The sequence below is a fragment of the Piliocolobus tephrosceles genome, chromosome 8 (genome assembly GCF_002776525.5).
Source record: "Piliocolobus tephrosceles isolate RC106 chromosome 8, ASM277652v3, whole genome shotgun sequence".
Lineage (NCBI taxonomy): Eukaryota > Metazoa > Chordata > Mammalia > Primates > Cercopithecidae > Piliocolobus > Piliocolobus tephrosceles.
Genome location: NC_045441.1, coordinates 94,958,150 through 94,978,772, shown reverse-complemented (window position 1 = coordinate 94,978,772; position 20,623 = coordinate 94,958,150). Strand labels below are relative to the sequence as shown.

General features: G+C 38.2%; 1 protein-coding gene across 2 annotated transcripts in view; it reads left to right on the top strand.

The window, feature by feature from the left end:
• The window catches only part of PTPN12 (protein tyrosine phosphatase non-receptor type 12), a 105,559-nt gene that overhangs the window by 20,565 nt on the left and 64,371 nt on the right, over window positions 1-20,623 (top strand). For both annotated transcript variants that reach the window (XM_023192520.2, XM_023192519.3), the window contains exon 2: window positions 12,751-12,859. In XM_023192520.2, the coding sequence (XP_023048288.2) occupies window positions 12,751-12,859 (109 nt within the window). The remainder of the gene's footprint in view (window positions 1-12,750; window positions 12,860-20,623) is intronic.

Here is a 20,623-nt window from a genome sequence, read left to right as displayed (position 1 = left end):
TTGTGAAACAACGTAAAATAGCTATTAGTAAGAAGACTTTACAACGGGTTACCTAAAAGGAAACAGATGTGGAGGGGAGAAAGTTTTACTTTTTCATTTTATACCTGTATGCAGAAAAGAGTGACATAGCAGGCCTAAGACTACTATCCTTAGAAAGGCCTGCTTACAATGTTATCCCTTGGCTGGTGTCTGGGAACTTAGACTTTTGGGAGAATTTCCATTATCCCCTGATAAGAGTGGTTCACTGTGCCCAAATTGTACAATGTGGTTTATGGGCTGGGCCCAGTGGCTCAATCGTGTTGTCTCAGCCCTTTGGGAGGCTGAGGCAGGAGGATTCCTTGAGGCCAGCCTGGGCCACATAGTAAGACCTCGTCTCCACAAAATATTTTTTAAAATTAGCCAGATGTCATGGTGTGCACCTGTGTAGTCTTAGCTACTTGGGATGCTGAGGCGGGAAGATAACTTGAGTCCATTGGTTTGAAGTTGCAGTGAGCCATGATCATGCCACTGCACTCCAGCACGGGTGGCAGAACAAGACTCTGTCTCTGAAAAACAAAAATAAAAGATAATATGGTTTATGTTGAACATATATTTTTTTCTGGGAGCCTGGAATTTTGGTATATTGTTAGGCAGAGTGCCTGTGTAACCAGCCTCCAATAAAAGCCATGGGCACTTTATTTCTAATGCTCTTCCCTTGTGGACAACGTTTCACACATGTTGTCACAACTTATTTCTGCAGGAATTAAGAGGGTCCTCTGTAATTTCATTAGAAGAGGATTTTTGAAAGCATGTGCCTAGTTTCTTCTGGACTTTGCCTCTTGTGCCTTTCTCTTTGCTGCTTTCATTTTGTATCCTTTAGCTGTAATAAATCATAGCTCTGAGTATGGTGATATGTTGGATCACTTGATATGTTGAGTTTTTTACATGTATGTATTATCTGACCCCTTTATTGTGCCCATTTTCCCTTGATGGTGAAAGATTGACAGCTTTCCTTGGTAACATTGTAGGTGATATAATAAAGAAGTGAATCAAACAGTGTCTTTAGGTATGTTATTTAGGATGAGGAGATACTACTTTAGGTAAATTATTTTAAATTACACTTCAGTTTTTCATTACCTTCATGTCAATAGGATGGTAAACAACAGATGTTAAATTTCAAATAGGATTTTAAGTTTATGCTCTCTAATTTTATAAATTATATTACATAAACTTAATGAACTGAATGTGAAAATAGGGTGCCAATTCACTGACTGTGTGATGTTCTGAATGGGTTATCAATGCCTATTATGTCTAGCAGACTTGCCCTGCTTTATTGAATGTGTATTTGGAAGACACTAGGCTCTGTGGGGGAAGAAAAAGAAATAGATTATTGTCTCTGAGGCAGTGAATTATAATCTTGGGTGGTGGCAGCATTGATAGTGATGGGAGAAAATGTATAAACATGATAGGTATAAAAAGGCAGGAATGATAAGTACTATATGACTAAGACATGTTTTTGGAATATATGCTTCATTAGAGCAGGGATTTTGTCCTATTCACCTCTTTATCACTAGCACCTAAAACAGTCCCTGGATATAGGATAGGTTAGGTGAAGTTAATGTGAAGCCAGCCGTCATCATAAAAGTGATAATTGAGTCTGAAGAGGAAGCTCTTTTTATTATAAATATCTGAATCCAATGTGTCAGCAAACTTAAAAATATTTTTTGGGAATACCATAACAGTTAATTCATGAATAGGTCAGAGCTGTCCAATGTTATATGAATATTGTGTGACCTGGTAATCTGAGATACTTTAACGGCGCTTGCCTGTAGCTAGCTGTTCTTTTTGATACTGGATAGGACATTTAATTCTGTACAAACAACTACAGAGGGTTTCTTCCCCTTTAAAAATTTTTTTTTTAAATTGTGGTAAAATACATTAACATAAAACCTACCATTTTTTAAGTGTACAGTTAAATAGTGTTGAGTACATTCACATTGTTGTATAACCAATCTCTAGAACTCTTCTCATCTTGGAAAGCTAAAACTCTGTTCCCATGAAACCACCCTCTTTGTTCCAAATTCATTCTCCTCCTTCTTCCAACCCCTAGCACCATTCTATTACACTTTCTGTCTGTATGGATTTGAGAATTCTAGGTGCCTCATATAATTAGGATTATAAAATACTGTCTTTTTGTGACTGGTGTATTTCAGTTAGCATAATGTCCCCAAGGTTCATCCATGTTGTAGTATGCGTCCAAATCTTCCTTTTTAAAGGGTTGAATAATACTGCATTGTATGTATGTACTGGATTTTGTTTATCCATTTGCCCATTGCATGACACTTAGGGTTGCTTCCACCTTTTGGCTATTGTGAATGCTGCTGCTATGAACATGGTTGTACAAATATCTGTTCGAGACCCTGCTTTCCGTTCTTTGGGGTGTATACTCAAAAGTGGAATTGCTGAATCACATGGTAATTCTACTTTTACTTTTTGAGGAACCACCATACTGTTTCCTATAGTAATTGCACCATTTTACATTTCACAGCAGAGCACAAGGGTTCCAGTTTCTCCATATCCTTGCCAATACCTGTTATTCTGCCTTTTCTTTTTTCTAAATAGAGATGAAGTTTTGCTGTGTTGCCCAGACTGGTCTTGAACTGAAGTGGCACAAGTGATCCTCCTGCCTTGGCCTCCCAAAGTGCTTGGGTTATAGGTGTGAGGCACTGTGCCCAGCCTACTTTGGTTTTTTGATAGTAGCCATCACAATGATTCGAGTGGATTGCTAAGTCATATAGGAATGTAAAATTGTGTCTGTTTAATCATGTATATGAAATACTTAATAGGAACTGAAGCTATTAAGATTTTGATGCATGTTGGAGATTATTGGTGACTTGCTAAAAGTAATTTTAGTAGGGTAATAAAGGGAAAAAATGAAATTTTCAGAGGGTTCAGGAGTTAGTGGTTCACCAGGAAGTGTAGTTTCTCTTTAGAAAGTTTGGTCAGCTGACCACAGCATTGTGGCAGTCTCTGGCCTTGCAAAAAATAATATTTTCCATATAGTGGTAAATAATAATTGAGCTCTCTTAAACTACACAAGTGACTCTTCCTGTACTATATTTGTTTTTGCAGAGAGAAGTGTGAATTCTGAACCTCTGCTACTAATTTGGGAGTATTTGTTTTATTTTTGTAATTGGAGGTAAAAAAGAATTTATATAATTGTGGCTTAATATGTTAACACTGGAACTTAATATTCTCAATTTTACTGTATTTTTATTTTATTTTATTTTATTTCATTTCATTTATTGAGACAGAGTCTCACTCTGTTGCCCAGGCTGGAGTGCAGTGGTGCAATCTCGGCTCACTGCAACCCCTGCCTCCTGGGTTCAAGCGATTCTCCTCCCTCAGCCTCCCGAGTAGCTGGGATTACAGGTGCACGTCACCACACCCAGCTAATTTTGTGTTTTTAGTAGAGACGGGGTTTCACCACCATGGCCAAGCTGGTCTCAAACTCCTGACCTCAGGTGATCTGCCCACCTCGGCCCTAAAGTGCTGGGATTACAGGCGTAAGCCACTGCACCCGGCCTACTGTATGTTTTTATTATGTATTATGAGATCATGAGATTAGTGATGGATTGCTTTGTAATACTTTGGGAGTCTGAGTTTGGCAGAGTATGCCCCTATGAAGACTAAGTGGGACTATAGTGATTGTGTTTTCTTAAATCAGAGTCAGGTTGCATAACCAGATGAAGGAAGACATAGTCGGGAGTCATACTTTTAATATCTAGATTTTGGAGTTTTAGGCTAATTTACTGTAGGGACAAAGTATTTGAAATTGGGATTGGCAGAACATCAGTGGAACCAGCAATTGCTAAGTTAAATATATAGAGGGACATTAGATAACGGATGATGAGGAAATGGATAAAAGAAAGTGAGGGCCTTGTGAGTTAAAACAAAAACAATCAAACCTGGAACACTTTCCATTTATTGTATTGGATATCTTCATTTCAATAAAATTAATATATATGACAAAATTTTAATTTTACTGTCCTCCTAGTTCAAGTGGGGTTCTACTTTTATTTCCATAAAAATATACTTTCAGGATAGGGAAAGGGTAAACTTACATTATAAGTTTGTATTTTCTCACCAAGGGACAGGAGAGAAGAAAAAAAAAATCATTTGCTTATTGTCTAGGCTATGCAAAAGAAAAAGAACAGCCTTGTTTTTTTATTACATTTTTTTCATTTAGTTTATGATTTGCCATATTTATTATTTTAAAAATAAAGTCTGTAGTACAAGGTTTTATTTAAAAACATTCTCAAAATTAAAGACTATTGCTACACGCAGTCAGGGAAGATTATCTAGCTATATTGGAGAGATCTCCTTTGTAGTAGTTGATGGAACCTAGGAATTGAACCCCAGCTTCTCTGACTTAAAGCTGCCCTATTGTGAAGTAGAAATGAAGTGTAAGCAATATATTCTTAAGTATATTGGTCAATTTTGATTTACATAGAAGACCTAAACAGTTTATTTACTCTCTACTATTTGTTATGGGGTTATGCTGATAGTAGCTAGTACTAATAGAAGAAGATATGGTCTAAATCAGGGAATTCATGTTCTATCAGGGATGGCATATGTACATATCTAAATAATTGCTGTACACTGGGATATGTTCTAGATAAGAGGTATATATAAAGTAGCTAGAGATGAGGTATATATAAAGTAGATAGAGAGATGATGGGCCTGTATGCCAGTACTACTATCAGGAAAAATTTCATGAAGATGATTTCTGTATTGGGCTAGTAGAAAGCAGGGAGTTTGCTTAGCAGACAATTAGGGGAATAAGTAAAGCATCGATTTTGACATGAGCAAAGCACAGAATCATTTTATTACCCCAAGACTCATAAGACTGGCCCTGTTTACTTCAAAGTTACTTTCTTTATTATCAATCCTGAGTTAGCTTCAAATGAGGCATAGCCATGCATTTCTGAAAAAAAAATGGGAGAGAATTAGTCTGTTATACAGCAGTGGGTGAACAGTGAGCAAAGATAGGAAGGTGAATTTTGATAGGCAGAGTTGCATATTTTGCAACTAAAGGTAGACATTGCAGTTGTGTAGTTGAAAGACCCTTTGGTTATTTTAGCTGCTTATAACCATTATTGTTAGTGATGTGTGTTTTTTCTTTTTTTTGAGGTAGAGCTGTGTTGCCCATGCTGGAGTGCCGTGGTGCGATCTCGACTCACTGCAACCTCAGCCTCCTGAGTAGCTGGGACTACGGGCATACGCCACCAGGCTCGGCTAATTTTTGTATTTTTTAGTAGAGATTGGGTTTCACCATGTTGGCCAGGCTGGTCTTGAGCTCCTGACCTCAAGTGATCTGCCCACCTTGGCCTCCTAAAGTGCTGGAATTACGGGCGTTAGCCACTATGCCTGGCCCATATGCATATTTTTATATAAATGTGTTTGTAAAGTTAGAGAGAGAACAGTGATAATACAGTGTTACTTTGAGACAGTGTAGTGTTACTTTGGCTGAAGTTATACTCTGATTTTATTGTATGATGCTATTAATTTGTATTTGGAATTTTAAGAAATTTTGGTTGGGTTATCATGCACCTTGTAGGGTAAAATTAATACTATTAAGATGGTGTGGTTTTTCTGACTGAGGACAGTTAAAATTTTTAAATATAAAGTCAGATGAATTTATTTATTTAACAGTGGTTATTGAATGCGAACTATGTCCCAAACCTGCTACCTTTTAAAATTCAGATGAATTCTCCAGTAACTGCCTCAGAAATTTTCTGGAGCAATTAGGTAAAAGGAGTATGATTTTATGGGTTAAGTAGCTTTGATGTTTTGCCACAATATAACTCTTAAGCTTAAAGTAATTTCCATTTTTATTTACTATACAAGGTATAGTTTTAATATTTGTATATTCTTATGTGCATATTTACTAAAAGTTGTGTCTTATGAAACTCATACTGTGCTTTGTTGTTGTTGTTGTTGTTGTTGTTGTTGTTTTTGAGATGGAGTCTCATTCTGTCACCAGGCTGGAGTGCAGTGGCGTGATCTCAGCCCACTGCAACGTCGGCCTCCCTGGTTTAAGCGATTCTCCTACCTCAGCCTCCCGAGTAGCTTGGATTACAGGAACATGCCACCATGCCCAGCTAATTTTTGTATTTTTAGAAGAGATGGGGTTTCACCATGTTGGCCAGGATGGTCTCGAACTCCTGATCTCATGATCTACCGGCCTTGGCCTCCCAAAGTTCTGGGATTACAGGCATGAGCCACCGCACCCAGCTGAAACTCTACTGTGTTTGGGGCAGTGGTGTGTGGTCTAATAACAGAGCATGAGAGATCTTCAACTTTGATATTTAATTTCTATATATCACATCTTATTCCAAAAGGAATTTTAGTTAGCTTAATTTCCATTTTAGTGCTGTTTCTTTTTGTGTTAATTTATTGTTTTCTTAATTGTCCTGATTTAAAATCCAGCCAACAAATTAATTTAACACTTGTTTGTCCAAACGTATTTTCACTTCAAAGACTGTTCAGTGAATATGAAGAGAATTAGCTATATTTTTGCTAACAAGATTTGCTGATGGGGAGAAGAGCAAGATAAAAGAACAAATCAAGGATGAATGTTAGATTTTTGGCTTGAACTACTGTTGAATGGTGGTGCTATTTGAGCATGTTTGTGGTGCCCATTACACATCCAGTGGACAGGCCAATAGACAGCTCTTTGACTCTGGAGAGATTTAACAAACTTTAAACATTCTCAGGAGCTTAGATGAACAATGAATTGTTCCACCCTTTTAAGAACTTGAATCTTGACCCACAAATGGATATCTTAAAGTCACATTGCATGTGATTTTGGAAGCTTTTGAGAATCCATTTATCAATTTAGGATTGGGGAATACAAATTTAGTGTTTTAAGAAATAAAATAAAAACTGTTTAAAGCAAAGTGAATATTAAACTTGAATTTTGTTTGCATCAACAATTCTAAGTATTAAAAATGTTTCTCTGACGTGTCTGAGAAGGCTTAATAAATAATTCTTCAATTTGTAATGAGAGTTTTGCTTTGCATTAGCTATTGGTCTATAAAGTCCAATAAGGTAGTCTAATCTATGCCTTCAGTTTTATAGATTAGTGGACAAGACAGACAAGTACTGAAATACTTATGAAATACTTTTAAGTGACAATAGAACAATGTATTATGGACTCATTGCAGAGGGCTGAGGAGCAGTAAAGGAGGGAAGGTTCAAGAAAGCCTTCATAAAGGAAGTAACACTTTAACCAGAGCCCTGCTCACCAGTTAGAGCAAAAATTGTGCAACTTTGATGTTTAAGAAGTGGAGGGTTACTGCTAGTAGTAGTGGTGGTGAGTAATTCTGTATGACTGAAGCATCAAACTCTAATAAGAGCATTATAAAAAGAGGCTAGAAAATTGGACAGGCAGCATTCAACATATCTTATAATTAAACATTTGGTAGTTTATGTTAGAGGTGATAGACACATAGGAGAGTTTTTAAATGTGGGACTAAAATGGTCAGACTTGACTTACTAGAACAGTAATAAAGGAGTGCAGTTATTTTTGGAATTCATTTATGTGACTTTTTAAAGACCTCTGGGGTAGGCTGGCACAGTAGCTTATGACTGTAATCCCAGCACTTTGGAAGGCTAAGGTGGGCAGATTGCTTCGGTCCAGGAGTTTGAGACCAGGCTGGACAACATGGCGACACCCTGTCTCTACAAAAAATACAGTTAACCAGGTGTGGTGGTGCATGCCTGTAGTTCCAGCTACTCGCTAAGGGACGCTGAGGTGGAACAATCACCTGAGCCCAGGAGTTTAAGGCTGCAGTGAGCTGTGATTGCACCACTGCATTCCAGCCTGGGCAACAGAGTGAGACCCTATCTCAATAAAGATCTTTAGGGTAGACTTAATTGCAAATGTCTTTCTTAAAGGATTTGTTTGCTTAGCTTTTTTAAAAAAAGTCACACATGATAAAGGGTTGGTGGGTACTTAAAACTTAATACAGATACCATTTAGCTATATTTTTGCCCAGTTAATACAGTAAATGATTAAAAATTATTTCTTGCTTTAGGATTATATGAAATAATTATATTACATAATAAATTATTAGTGTTTAGTGCTATTCTCATACAGTCTATGAATAAGGTTTCTTAGTATGTTATATCATGTTTCTCAATAATACAGAATTTTCTTCTGTTTCTTTCCTAGTAATAGCTTCATCAGAGACAATATAATAGTGATCAGGAAGTTAAAATGAAATTGTGTAGATACTTTCTGTTTCCTAGAGTTTAAATGAACTTTGGTGCTACTTCTATTCAAGAACTATTTAGACATTAATGTTGATGTGTTTAAAAAAAAAAAAAGGCCGGGCGTGGTGGCTCACGCCTGTAATCTCAGCACTTTGGGAGGCCGAGGCAGGCAGATCACGAGGTCAGGAGATCGAGACCATCCTGGCGAACACGGTGAGACCCTATGTCTACTAAAAATACAAAAAAATTAGCCGGGCGTGGTGGCGGGCACCTATAGTCCCAGCTTCTGGGGAGTCTGAGGCAGGAGAATGGCGTGAACCCGGGAGGAGGCAGAGCTTGCAGCGAGCGGAGATCGCGCTAGGGCACTTCAGTCTGGGCGACAGAGCGAGACTCCGTCTCAAAAAAAAAAAAAAAAAAAACCTGCTCTAGGTCAAATCAGATCTTAATCTGGCAGTAATTTTGTACCCGCAGAGTTTATAGTTTAACAGGGTAATTTTCTTTATGTATTTATCATAAGAGTAAGAAATATAAGTGTTCTAAGAGTACATATAAAGGTAAAAGAATTCAGAGGGGAAGATTATGTCTGGATGAAGGGCATCAGAAACTGTAGGAGCTAGGGTTTAAAATTAAAAGATAAGTAAGATTTGGAGGTGTGCAAGTGGGGAGACCACCAAGAAGCAAAGAAAAAGCATACACAAAGACACAGAAAGAGGATTATCATGGGATTTTTTTTAAAAAAGGCAAATTATCAGGCAGTTACCACGTCAGACCTACTGAATCAGAAACTTTAGGGGTGAGGCCTAGCAATGTGGTCCTCCAGGTGATCCTGAAGCACACTCAAATTTGACAAACTGCTTTGCAATTTCAGGCAGATAAATTGACTGGAATATGCAACTCTTTCTAATCTTTGATCTAGGAAAGGTTTTAAAGAAATAAATCTGAAGTAACAACATTTAAATAGTTCCAGTAATTAGTTCAATAATAATAGTTAACATTTATTGAGCCATTTTATGTACCAGACCTTTTGCTGAGTGAAGGTTATTATCTCTGTTTTATAGATGAGATACAGAGAGGTTAAATATGTTGTCACACAGCTAAGAAAATACCAGATCCAGAATTTTAATTTATGTAGCTTACTATAAAGCTGACATTTTTTGGTGGGAAATAAGTTCCAACTTGAAGATACCTTTTTAAAGTACAAAACAAAGTTTTTACTTGCTTTACAGACCGCTTTTGTATCTCTGATGGGCATGAAAATTGCAAAGAACACTACTTTTATAGATTTTTGTTTTAATAGAGCATTCTCCGTTTTAAACTTTAATATAGAAAGCATTTTAAGAAATGGTGTGCTAGGCTTTAAGAAAACTGGATAAATGAAAATCCAAACTTAGATAAGTATTTGGACACAAAAATTCTCAAGGTTCATTGTCTGAGAAATGTAAAGTTATTTCACATAAAAGCTTTGTTTTGCACATTTCTCAATAACATAATTTGTCATGTAAAAGAAGAAAAGTTTGGAGTGGGCCGGGCATGGTGGCTCACACTTGTATTCCCCAGCACTTTGGGACGTTGAGGCAGGAGGATTGCTGGAGCTCAGGAGTTTGAGACCAGCCTCCGCAACATACATGGGGAGACCCCATCCTACAAAAAAAATAATAATAATTAGCTGGGCCTGGTGACATGAGCCTGTGGTTCCAGCTACTTTGGAGGCTGAGGCAGGAGGATCATTTGAACATGGGAGTTTGAAGCTGTGGTGAGCCATGATCATGCCACTGCATTTCAGTTTAGACAACAGAGTGAGACCCCGTCTGTGAATGAGTGAGTGAATGAATGAATGAATGAATGAATGAAAAAGAAAAGCTTAGAGTGATTGTACCAGGCATTCCTGAAGTACGTTCACATTTTATAATTAAACTCAACCACTCTTTGTACTTATATTTTTTCTCACCGACATTGACCTAAGATATGTTCCCTTTCCCTCTGTGTTTCTGCAACTATTTAAGTTGATATCCTTCTGTAAGTCAGATTCAAATATAATATTTTGAAATGCACTGACACTATAAATATCTAAAAATACATCTTTTCAGATACTTAATCTTTGAACAGAGAAAATACAAAAGTTTTAATTAAATATGCAAGATGTGTATATAAGTAACCATGAGGATCTTTGTTAATATGGAGTAGCAACATCATAAACAATCTTTTCTACTTTCCTTTTTTATTCACGTTCAAGTTTTTGAACAGGCAATACAGTCATACAATCCAAAAGCTATGAAAAGACATATAGTAATGTCCCATTCCCATCTGTTTCCCTTAGGTACCCATTTCCCTTCCTCATAGACACATCCTTTGTTAATAGTTTTTCTTCCAGAGATGATACATGCATATGTACAAGCAAATACAAATATGTTTTTATTTCTTTTTAACACCAATAGTAGTATTATTACATATATACATACTACACTGTATATATAATATAATGTACACTATTATGTTTCCTGCTTTTTACATTTATACTCAATATGTATTTTTCAGATATTGTCATCTCACTATATATAAAAAGCTAACTCATTTGTTTTTCAGCTCTCTCATATTTGATGGTATGAATAAAACATTTAGCCAGTCTTTTATTAAGAGGTTTCTTTGATCGTTTGTAGTTTTTTTGCTATTACTAACAGTGCTGCAGTGGTTGGTCGCGTGGCTCACACCTGTAATCTCAGCACTTTGGAAGACTGAGGCGGGTGGATCACCTAAGGTCAGGAATTCAAGACCAGCCTGGACAACATAGTGAAACCCTGTCTCTACTAAAAATACAAAAATTAGCTGGGCCTGGTGGCATGCATCTGTAATTCTAGCTACTCAGGAGGCTGAGGCAGAAGAATCGCTTGAACCCGGGGAGCAGAGGTTGCAGTGAGCCGAGATCGCACCACTGCACTCCAGCCTGGACAACAGAGCGAGATCCTGTCTCAAAACAAACAAACAAACAAACAAAGTGCTGTGGCATGTAACTTTGAAGATAAATCATTTCATGTGTGTCCCATTTTTATCTGGAGGACAAAGTTATAGAAATACACTTCTTGGATTGAGGGGTGCATTTGTAATTACCAAATTATCCTCCTTAGGGGTTTGTTGGGCTAATATGTTGTTTTCTACCAACATTGTATTGTAGTTCTGATTCCCCGTACTCTCATCAATAACCAATTTACCTTTTTCTTTTTCTTTTTTTTTTTTTTTTTTTTTTTTTTAGTTTTTATAGAGACAGGGTCTTGCATTGTCAAGCAGGCTGGTCTTGAACTCCTGGCTTCAAGCAGTCCTCCCACTTTGGCCTCCCAAAGTGCTAGGATTACAAGTGTGAGCCACCATGCTCAGCCCCCACTTACTTTTGAATACAGTTTTTCCTCTGACACGTATATATTTGGAGAACTCTGTTACCACAGGAAATCACAAGAAATAGCATCATAAATGTGGGGAATTTTACTTTGACATTGTGCCAGTGCAGAGTAAGATTCTAATAAATCTTCATCATAAAGAAAAAAATGTATACCTATTGTAGGTCTCTAGTATTGTGATGACAAAATTTAGTAGTTTTTCAAAGAAAAAGAAAAGGTTTATAGACAGTTTCAGTTCCTTAAATATCAGCATCACAAGTAGCAAAAATAAAGTAGAAAGTTAAATTTTACCAGACTTATTTTTCATTTTATTTGTATTTAATAATTTGTTGAATGGTAAAACCAGAATGCTTTCAATATGTCTTGAGGCCTGAAAGAAAGTTCCTTTGAAATTAAATTTCAGGAATGTAGTTGTGTAGAATTTAAACAATTCACAATACTGACTTTCAGTGCTTCTGAAAGCAGGAAGTGTATTACTGACACACAGAAATATTCCAGCCCAAAGAACATCCCTACTGCCATATGTGGTAAGAATTTGTCACTAACCCACAAACTACTTCTGTAATGCAGTGAATAAGCAGAATTGGTCTTTGTTGGACATTTCCAATTCAATATGAAAGAACTTTGTTTTGCAATGTCTTGTACGTAATTATTAGCTTATGCCTTGGGAGAAAGCCTGGCACATCATGGGTGCGTGCTCATGGTTTATTGAGAGAAGAAATAAAGAAACCTGTACATAATTCTTTTAGGCATGATTTTAGAACTTGGTTATTGTGACCCTTAGTTAAAAACACCGAAAATTCTCGAATATGTTAAAGACTGAGTTAAATATTCTGACTCAGCTTATTAATGATATCTTTAAATTATATTACTTTTATTCTGTTTTCCCTCTTTGCTGCTCGTGTGAAATAAATATGAATCTTATGTTTCCACTTATGCTATAAAAGAAATTATCCTTGGGGTTAATTATTAAGGGATGGGAAAATTAAGAGCTCAGAGACAGGAAAATGAGTTGTGAGGAATTGGGGTCACCAGATTTCATTAAAAATTTTAAAATATCACTGTTTCTCTAAACTTTAATTTTTATTTTTTGTATTTTAAGCGGTTAAGAAGATTGTCTACCAAATATAGAACAGAAAAGATATATCCCACAGCCACTGGAGAAAAAGAAGAAAATGTTAAAAAGAACAGATACAAGGACATACTGCCATGTAAGTTTCAAATGCCCTTGATAAAATACATAGAAATGCTAATTAGCCTTTTGTAACCTAACTAGTTTTATTCTTCCTGAGTTTCACCGTTAAGGAAGTAGTAATTAACCTGTCTTTCAAAGTACACGAAAAAGATATAATTTCTAATTTTGCTTTTTGTTTTTCCTTCTGATCCTAATTTTTGTTTAATTTTTTTCCTTTAAGTATCATAGTTGCTGTAATTCTAAATTACTTTTAAATACTGTAAATCCAAGTGAAAATATCTTTTGTGAAGTCTCTGTTCAAAGACGTTATGTCATTAAAATAATAAAGACAACTGAATACATTTTACAAAATGCTAACAATATTGATTTTTCATATATCTATTCACAAGAACCCTAAGTGATTGATTATGCATGAGAAAATGAAGCCTAGGATGACTCAAACATCTGTGTGTGTACTATTCTCAGCAATCTGAATATGTGTCTCTAAGTATATGTCTTAGATTGATTGCATTACATTCTAATATTTTATTTATTTATTTATTTATTTGTTTGTTTGTTTATTTATTTAGAGGTGGGGGTTCTCACTGTGTTCCGCAGGCTGGTCTCAAACTCCTGAGCTCGTGTGATCCTCCCACCTCAGCCTCCCAAAGTGTTGCAATTACAGGTGTGAGCCGCTGCGCCCTGTCTGTATTCTTAAAATAGCATAGTTTTCTGGCAAAATAACTTTAACTCTGAAAATATACTTAAAGTGTGCCATCACTTTATCCAATAAAAGCTATACGTCACACTTGCTATCTTTTAAAGCTGCCAGTCGTCTTTCTTTCTTCTCAAGTATTTTGAAATATCTACATTTCATTACGTCATTTCCTCAATTCTCATTCGGTCTTAAAGGTTTTTCTCTCTAAAGTGTCCTTAAAGTTCTTGGTGACTTTGTTTTTTTTTTTTTTGGTGACAAGAGTCTTGCTCTGTATCCCAGGCTGGAGTGCGGTGGTGGGATCTTGGCTCACTGCAACCTCCACCTCCCAGGTTCAAGCGATTCTTGTGCCTCAGCCTCCTGAGAGCTGGGACAGCTCTAATACAGGTGCCTGCCACCACACCCAGCTAATTTTTTGTATTTTAGTAGAGACAGGGTTTCCCCATGTTGCTCAGGATCCAGTGGCTTTTTAATTGCCAGATTTGTTTATTCTAAAAGGAAGGATATTGATTATTCAAGAATGTTGAACAATTTTGATGCCATTGATCAATCCCTATTTTTGAAATTTTCTTCTTCCATGATAACTCTTTTAAAACACCTCTTCCCTCTCATCTCTTTCCCTCTTTTCTCCACTAACTTCTTTGCCTCAATTTAATGCTTCATTCTTGTGTTGTTCTACATTATTATCAACTGTGGGATGTGTGGATAGCCTGTGTTGGCAGAATTAACAAGTGGCAACATAGCATAATGGTAAAGCGTTCTGATTCTGGAAGTTGAAATCCTGACTCCACCACTTGCTAGCTATATGACCCTGGACTGATCCTCTCTGTGCCTTGGTTTTGTCATCCTTAAAATGGAGGTTATAATAATACTTTTTAGGATTATCTGCACAATAGACAGGTTAATATTAAATGCTTAAAAGTGTACTTAGTGGCTGGGCATGGTGGCTCATGCCTATAATCCCAGCACTTTGGGAGGCCGAGATGGCTGGAGCACGAGGTCAGGAGTTCGAGACCAGCCTGACCAACATGGTAAAACCCCATCTCTACTAAAAATACAAAAATTAGCCAGATGTGGTGGAGCGTGCCTGTAATTCCAACTACTCAGGAGACTGAGACAGGAGAATTGCTTGAACCCAGGAGGCGGAGGTTGCTGTGAGTCGAGATTGCGCCGTTGCACTCTAGCCTGGGCAACAGAGTGAGACTCCATCTCAAAAAAAAAAAAAGGGGGGGTACCTAGCACATAGTAACCAGTCATTAAGCTTTTGCAAAATACAGTCCACTTTTCTTACCCGTTGTCTTAGTCTGTTCAGGCTGCTGTTAGAGAAATACCATGAACAGGGTCACTTATTAATAACAGACATTTGTTGGGATCTAATTAAACTAAAGAGCTTCTGCACAGCAAAAGAAACTACCATCAGAGTGAACAGGCAACCTACAGAATGGGAGAAAATTTTTGCAATCTACTCATCTGACAAAGGGCTAATATCCAGAATCTACAAAGAACTCAAACAAATATACAAGAAAAAAACAAACAACCCCTTCAAAAAGTGGGCAAAGGATATGAACAGACATTTCTCAAAAGAAGACATTCATACAGCCAACAGACACATGAAAAAATGCTCATCATCACTGGCCATCAGAGAAATGCAAATCAAAACCCAATGAGATACCATCTCACACCAGTTAGAATGGCAATCATTAAAAAATCAGGAAACAACAGGTGTTGGAGAGGATGTGGAGAAATAGGAACACTTTTACACTGTTGGTGGGATTGTAAACTAGTTCAACCATTATGGAAAACAGTATGGCGATTCCTCAAGGATCTAGAACTAGATGTACCATATGACCCAGCCATCCCACTACTGGGTATATACCCAAAGGATTATAAATTATGCTACTACAAAGACACATGCACACGTATGTTTATTGCGGCACTATTCACAATAGCAAAGACTTGGAATCAACCCAAATGTCCATCAGTGACAGACTGGATTAAGAAAATGTGGCACATATACACCATGGAATACTATGCAGCCATAAAAAAGGATGAGTTTGCGTCCTTTGTAGGGACATGGATGCAGCTGGAAACCATCATTCTTAGCAAACTATCACAAGAAGAGAAAACCAAACACCGCATGTTCTCACTCATAGGTGGGAACTGAACAATGAGCTCACTTGGACTCGGGAAGGGGAACATCACACACTGGGGCCTATCATGGGGAGGGGGGAGGGGGGAGGGATTGCATTGGGAGTTATACCTGATATAAATGATGAATTGATGGGTGCTGACGAGTTGATGGGTGCAGCACACCAACATGGCACATGTATACATATGTAACAAACCTGCACGTTATGCACATGTACCCTAGAACTTAAAGTATAAAAAAAAAAAAAAAAAAATAGACATTTGTATCTTAAAGTTCTAGAGACTGGGAAGTCTAAGATGAAGGCATCGGCAGATTTGCCGTCTGGTGAAGGGTCACTCTGGTTCATGCATAGTGCCTTCTCGGTGCACCTCACATGATGGAAGGGGCAAACAAGCTTCCTCGGGCCTCTTTATTTAGTAAAGGCTGGTAATCCCATTCACAAGGCATGACCTAATCGTCTCCTTAAAGGCCCTACCACTTAATACTGTTGCATTGGAATTTATGTTTTAACTTACGAATTTGGGACGGACACAGATATTCACACCATAGCACCAGTCTGCCTCAGAATAGGGGATGACGTGGCTTTCTGGATGCTTTATGTTAAGCAAGATAATCTTAAAGTGATCCCAGATTGCTCTGGAATTATTAACGCACACATTCAGAGAGCCTGTCCACTTTCTTTTTCTGTCATCTAGCTGTAGGTTTCTGTTTTCATATGCTGTTTCTTTTTTTGTTTTGTTTTTGTTTTTGAAACGGTGTCTTGCTCTGTCGCCCAAGCTGAGTGCAGTGGTGCGATCTCCGCTCACTACAACCTCTGCCTCCCAGGTTCAAGCTATTTTGCTGCCTCAGCCTCCCGAGTAGCTGGGATTACAGGCACCCGCCACCACACCCAGATAATTTTTGTATTTTTAATAGAGACAGGATTTCACCATGTTGGCCAGGCTGGTCTCCAACTCCTAACGTCAGGTCATCCGCCTCCCTTGGCATTTACTCATTTTACAGAAAGCTCTGAGGGTGTACTATATGCTGGGAATGCAGCAAAAAACAGACTGGCAAAATCCCTGCCCTTGTGGAGCTTATATGTTAGTCAAGGCGGTGGACAATACAAATTAACATATGTGGTCTGACATGTCATGGTAATTAGTGTTATTGAGAATATAGTTGGAATGAGGGATAGGGAGAAAGCAGAGAATAGAAGGGGAAGTTTACAGTTTGACTGGGGTAATGGGAAAGGTTAGTGGTGTACTGTTAAACTGGTCCTCTGAAAAATGAAAGTTCTGATTTGTATGGTTTGCTGATTTCTGTGATAAATGGATTATTTACCATAATCATCACAGCAGAACTCTGAGGTAAATACTGTTATGTGCCATTTTGCAAACAGGAAACTGAGACAAAGAGGTTAAAAAGCTTGTCTCACAGTTAAATAGTGTGGGGCAAGAATTTAAACCCAGGTCGTTTTAAAGCCTTCACTAGGGTGATTTTGCCCCTCAAAGGACACTTAGCAATGTCTGGAGAGATTTGGTTGTCACAACTAGGGTATGGGAGTGGACAGGCTGCTAATGGCATCTAACAGGTAGAGGCTAGGAATACTACTACACATCCTGCAATGCACAGGATGCAGCCCCCTTCCCCAAACAAAGACTTCTCCAAGCCAAAATGTGTGAGTGTCAACATTGGGAGACCTTGTCCAAGAGCTTGAGTTCTTAATCACTGTGCAATAATCAGAGTGACAGTGCCTTTTTTCCTTTAAGTTATCTCAGGTTTGATAAGTAGGTCTCCAGTAAATTTCTAGTTATTTTGATTTGGATTTTGTGTGTGTGTGTGTGTGTGTGTGTAAGACAGAATCTCACTTTGTGTGTGTGTGTGTGTGTGTGTAAGACAGAATCTCACTTTGTGTGTGTGTGTGTGTGTGTGTGTGTGTGTGTGTGTGTGTGTAAGACAGAATCTCACTTTGTCGCCCAGGTTGGAGTGCAGTGTGGGATCTCGGCCTACTGCAGCCTCTGCCTCCCAGGTTCAAGCAATTCTCGTGCCTCAGCCTCCCAAGTAGCTGGGATTACAGGTGCCCGCAACCATGCCCAGCTAAGTTTTTGTATTTTTAGTAGAGACGGGGTTTTACCATGTCAGGCAGACTGGTCTCAAACTCCTGACCTCAGGTAATTCACCCACTTCGGCCTCTCAAAGTACTAGGATTACAGGTGTGAGCCACTGCACCTGGCCTGGAAATTTATATTGGAAGTAATTGTACTGAGAGATATGTACTTATTTACTGTTAGATAACTATTTAATTCATTGCCTGGGTGCAGTGGCTCACGCATGGAATCCCAGCGCTTTAGGAGGCCAAGCTGGGCAGATTGTTTGAGCTCAAGAGTTCAAGACCAGCCTGGGCAACATAGCAAAACTCAGTCTACACACACACACATACATACACACACAGCTTTGTTGAGCATGATGGTGCACACCTGTGGTCCCAGCTACTCAGGATGCTGAATTTATCCATTTTAATTGCACAATTCAATGATTTTTTTTTTAAAGTAAATTCATAGAGTTTTGCAACAATTAATGCAATCTGGTTTTAAGATATTTCCATCACCCCCAAAAGATCTGAGTCTTCAGCCCTGGGCAACTGTTAATCAGCTTTCTGTCTGTATAGATTTTCCTTTTCTGTGAATTTAATATAAATGTAATCATACAATACAATCAATATATAGTCTTTTGTGACTAACTGTTTAACACATTTTTTTTTTTTTTTTTTTTTAGACAAAGTCTCATTCTGTCACCCAGGCTGGAGTGCAGTGGTACGTTCTTGGCTTACTGCAACCTCCGCCTCCCAGGTTCACATGATTCTTCTGCCTCAGCCTCCTGAGTAGCTGGGATTACAGGCGCACACCACCATGCCTGGCTAATTTTTTGTATTTTTAGTAGAGACAGAGTTTCACTATGTTGGCCAGACTGGTCCGGAACTCCTGACCTCGTGATCTGCCCCCCTCGGCCTCCCAAAGTGCTGGGATTACAGGCATGAACCACCGCGCCCAGCCTCTCGTTAACACATTTTAAAGATTCATTCATGATGTAGCATGCATCAATAGTTCAGTCCTTTTTGTTGTTGAATAATATTCCATCATATAGATGATGAACATATTGAATAATGCTGCTATGAACGTGTCATACAACTCTCTATGTGGACCTATGATTTTGTTTCTCTTGGATGGATAGCTAGCAAAACCATGGAGAGAAATAGTTGCTTTCTTTTTTTTATATTTAGATTATTTCTAAATGTGCTTAATAAGAGCACCAGTCTGGCCGGGCATGGTGGCTCACGTCTGTAATCCCACAACTGGTAGGCTGAAGCGGGCGGATCACTTGAGGTCAGGAGATCAAGACCAGCCTGGCCAATATGGTGAAACCCCGCCTCTACTAAAAATACAAAAATTAACCGGGCATGATGGCACATGCCTGTAGTCCCAGCTACTCAAGAGACTGAGGCAGGAGAATCACTTGAACCTGGAGGCAGAGGTTGCCAAGATGGTGCCAATGCACTCCAACCTGGGTGATGGAGCTAGACACCATCTCAGAAAAAAAAAAAAAAAGAGCACCAGTGAAGAATATTAAAACAGCCACCCAAGTTCTTTCTCTCTACTTCTAGTTCCCAGCACTTTGCCAGGTGTTAATGCTGGCCCAACATCACAGGTGCTGTGGCTTTCTCCCTAAGGTGTCACAGGAGCTAAGGGTGCTGCTTAACAAACTACAGAAGACGCAGGCAGGTAAAGGACACCCGGTCTGCTGTGGCAGAAAAGCCAGCTGGGAGGGCGGGGAGCAATCCTGAAAGTCCTGGATGACCCCACCATTGAACAGGGCTTGGTGTGTCATTGCTTCTAGGCCTTTTCAATGGACAGAACTGGGATGGATATCCACTCGTTTATTTGAAATCATGCATTTGTTCCATACTCCAATTCCAATCCACCCCTTCTTTGCTCTATAGTCAAGTGAGTGAGAACAGGTGGCTACATTTTCAGCCTTGTTGCTCACTGCTTCTTTCTTCCAGTAGTCCCTTGTTGCTTCACACTTCTTCAGTACATGTACTTATTTAGACCCAGAGCCTTGGCTTTGAAATCAGACAACCCCAGTTTCAAATGTGGCGCTGCCATCTCAGTTTTGTGATTTGGGCATACCTCTGTGCATAGCGATAATATCTTCTATCTCCATGAGTGTGTGGTGAGGATAAAATTATTTGCTTAGAGGAAACATTCATTCCATGGTAGCTATTTTTTATTAATTCTATATTTTTGAACCTGTTATGCTATCTATAATGCCCTATTTTGTTTTCTTTTTAATCAGTTTGCAAACTTCTCATTCCCTGAGACCCAGCTTGTCACAGCTCTGAAAACTGCTGATATCCTCAAGATGTTCCTTACTCCCTTTCCTTGCTATTACTTTACTATGGATATATGAACAACATTATTGTGCTTATTACACGCAATAAATATTTGTTGGATGAATGATACTAAAATTCACATTTAAAATGCCAAAAAATATCAAAATACACATGATATGCTGTGTAAGTAGCATAATGTTGATTTTAAAATCTAATATGCTGTGAATACATAATAGAAAGCAGTGACTACCAAATTTGCCTGTAGAATTTAAATGGGGAGTTTTAAAAAGGGTATTTCTGTGCCCCATTTTTAATTTACTGAATTAAACTTACTGCAAGACGTAGTACTCCAGAAATCTTGGATTTTAATTTGCTTTCCCCAGCTGTTGAATGATTGGGGTAGATGAAATAAGATTGGCAAAATGTTGATAATTATTGAAGCTGGGTAATGGATATACAAAGATTTGTTATACTGTTCTATTTTAGTGTATGCTTAAAATTTTCCATCTTAGAAAATTTTTTAAAAAAGGAAATTACCAGCCTGCATGTAGCCAGCCTGGCACCA